The 2,500-nt window shown below is 49.7% G+C and overlaps 1 protein-coding gene across 1 annotated transcript in view; it reads left to right on the top strand.

The window, feature by feature from the left end:
• The window catches only part of LOC139392577 (calcium channel, voltage-dependent, alpha 2/delta subunit 4a), a 273,156-nt gene that overhangs the window by 239,780 nt on the left and 30,876 nt on the right, over positions 1 to 2,500 (top strand). Inside the window, exon 27 of the mRNA XM_071140645.1 lies at positions 1,907 to 1,968. Within this exon, the coding sequence (XP_070996746.1) occupies positions 1,907 to 1,968 (62 nt within the window). The remainder of the gene's footprint in view (positions 1 to 1,906; positions 1,969 to 2,500) is intronic.

The raw sequence follows: 2,500 nt of genomic DNA on the forward strand, positions 1-2,500 counted from the left end.
TGTGTGTGTGTGTGTGTGTGTGTGTGTGTGTGTGTGTGTGTGTGTGTGTGTGTGTGTGTGTTCGTGCGTGATTGACAGCTCAGGGTAATTAGATTTGAGGTTAGCATTCCAGAGAGTGGTGGGCCCTGTGCCACAGCGTCCAACCCCTGATCAGAATATTCTATTAATTAGAAATACCTACATCTGAACACACACTCACAAACACACACACACTCACAGGCGCACACGCACTCACAAACACACACTCACAGGCGCACACGCACTCACAAACACACACACACACTCACAGGCGCGCACACACTCACAAACACACATGCACACACACTTGCCTGCCTGCGTGTGCTTGTGAGTATGTGTGTGAACCAAACTCCTTATCGCCTGACAAGCACTGCTGACACTACAATCCAGGCCCTCTGCTGACACAAACTATCAGTCAGTAACAGAGTATATTCTGGAGGCCCTTGGTTCTGGAGGCCCTTGGTTCTGGAATCCCTTGGTTCTGAAGGCCTTTGGTTCTGAAGGCCCTTGGTTCTGAAGGCCCTTGGTACTGGAGGCCCTTGGTACTGGAGGCCCTTGGTTCTGGAATCCCTTGGTTCTGAAGGTCCTTGGTTCTGAAGGCCCTTGGTTCTGAAGTCCCTTGGTTCTGGTGGCCCTTGGTTCTGGAGGCCCTTGGTTCTGAAGGCCCTTGGTTCTGAAGGCTCTTGGTTCTGGAATCCCTTGGTTCTGAAATCCCTTGGTTCTAGAGGCCCTTGGTTCTGGAGGCCCTTGGTTCTAGAGGCCCTTGGTTCTGGAGGCCCTTGGTTCTAGAGGCCCTTGGTTCTGAAGGCCCTTGGTTCTGGAGGCCCTTGGTTCTGAAGGCCCTTGGTTCTGGAGGCCCTTGGTTCTGAAGGCCCTTGGTTCTAGAGGCCCTTGGTTCTGGAGGCCCTTGGTTCTGAAGGCCCTTGGTTCTGGAGGCCCTTGGTTCTGAAGGCCCTTGTTGTGCTACAATGTATTAGTTAAATTATCCCGGAGGCCCTTGGGTCTACATTGTATTTGTTATATTATCCCTGATGATGACCATTATGATGTACATTATGACTCATGTATGCAGTGGTCTTCCTCACCCTCCTCTTCCTCTTGTTCATCCCTCCTCTCCTCGTTCCCCCTCTTGTTCCTTTCCTCTTGCACCCTACAACCCTGTCTCCTCTCCTCTGTGGAAAGCAGTAGCCACTCAAAACTCTAGACAGTGTGTTTGAAACAAGAGGTTGCTGCCAATATAGACTCAGGGTTGGTGGTCACCAACCAGTCAAAATAATTAGGAGCAGTAGATTTCGGATTGCATTTTCTTGACTCGGGAAAGGCTGGTGACTCAGGAGATACAGAGATGTTCTACCACCAGCACTTTTTAAGACAGAGGTAGCTAAAACTCAGGAGATACAGAGATGTTCTGCCACCATCACTCTGCTCTGTCAGACTCTATCTGTGTGGAGAACTCACTGGAGGGTGAATTTTACTGACCTCATCTCTCTCTCTCTCTCTCTCTCTCTCTCCCTCTCTCCCTCTCCCTCTCTCTCTCTGTCTCGCCCCCTGCTCCCCCCCTCTCTTGCTCTCTCTCTCTCTCTCTCTGGAGGGTGAATTTACTGACCTCATCTCTCTCTCTCTCTCTCCTCTGTCTGTCTGTCTGTCTGTCTCTCTCTCTCTCTCTCTGTCTCAACCCCCCCCTTTCTCTCTCTGTCTCACTCCTCCACTTGCTCTCTCTGTCTGTCTCACCCCCCCCCCCCCCCCTTGCTGTCTCTGTCTGTCTCACCCCCCCCCCCCCCCCCCTTGCTCTCTCTGTCTGTCTCACCCCCCCCCCCTTGCTCTCTCTTACTGGAGGGTGAATTTTACTGACCTCATCTCTCTCTTCTCTCTCTTCTCTCTCTTTCAGCCATTGGGGTTCAGATGGCACAGGACCTGTTAGAGACCAGGTTCTGGGCTACAGCTAAGCAGGTGAGTTACAACATCCTGCCTAAATCACAAAATACAGCTTAGTTAGTACCCAAATCCAGCTCTGCAGAGTGGTCACTAGCCGGTCTCAAATGCCTAACCTTAAATTAAAACTAAAAAGCTCATCTTTGTTTTCATACATTTTTACAATGAAGACAATTTTTGACTTTGCAACTGGCCTATCTAAGGGGAAATCGCTCAGTTCTTCCACCAGGTGATTTATGGCCATATTACAGCCTCTGAATCAAACTGAACAGAAAGGACACGGTCTACAACGGGTTCATAGAGGATGTATTGACTGATACAGCCTCTGACTCAAACTGAACAGAACGGACACGGTCTACAACGGGTTCATAGATGATGTATTGACTGATACAGCCTCTGAATCAAACTGAACAGAACGGACACGGTCTACAACGGGTTCATAGATGATGTATTGACTGATACAGCCTCTGAATCAAACTGAACAGAACGGACACGGTCTACAACGGGTTCATAGATGATGTATTGACTGATACAGCCTCTGAATCAAACT

Source organism: Oncorhynchus clarkii, chromosome 33 (assembly GCF_045791955.1).
Source record: "Oncorhynchus clarkii lewisi isolate Uvic-CL-2024 chromosome 33, UVic_Ocla_1.0, whole genome shotgun sequence".
In the NCBI taxonomy this organism is placed as follows: Eukaryota; Metazoa; Chordata; class Actinopteri; order Salmoniformes; family Salmonidae; genus Oncorhynchus; species Oncorhynchus clarkii.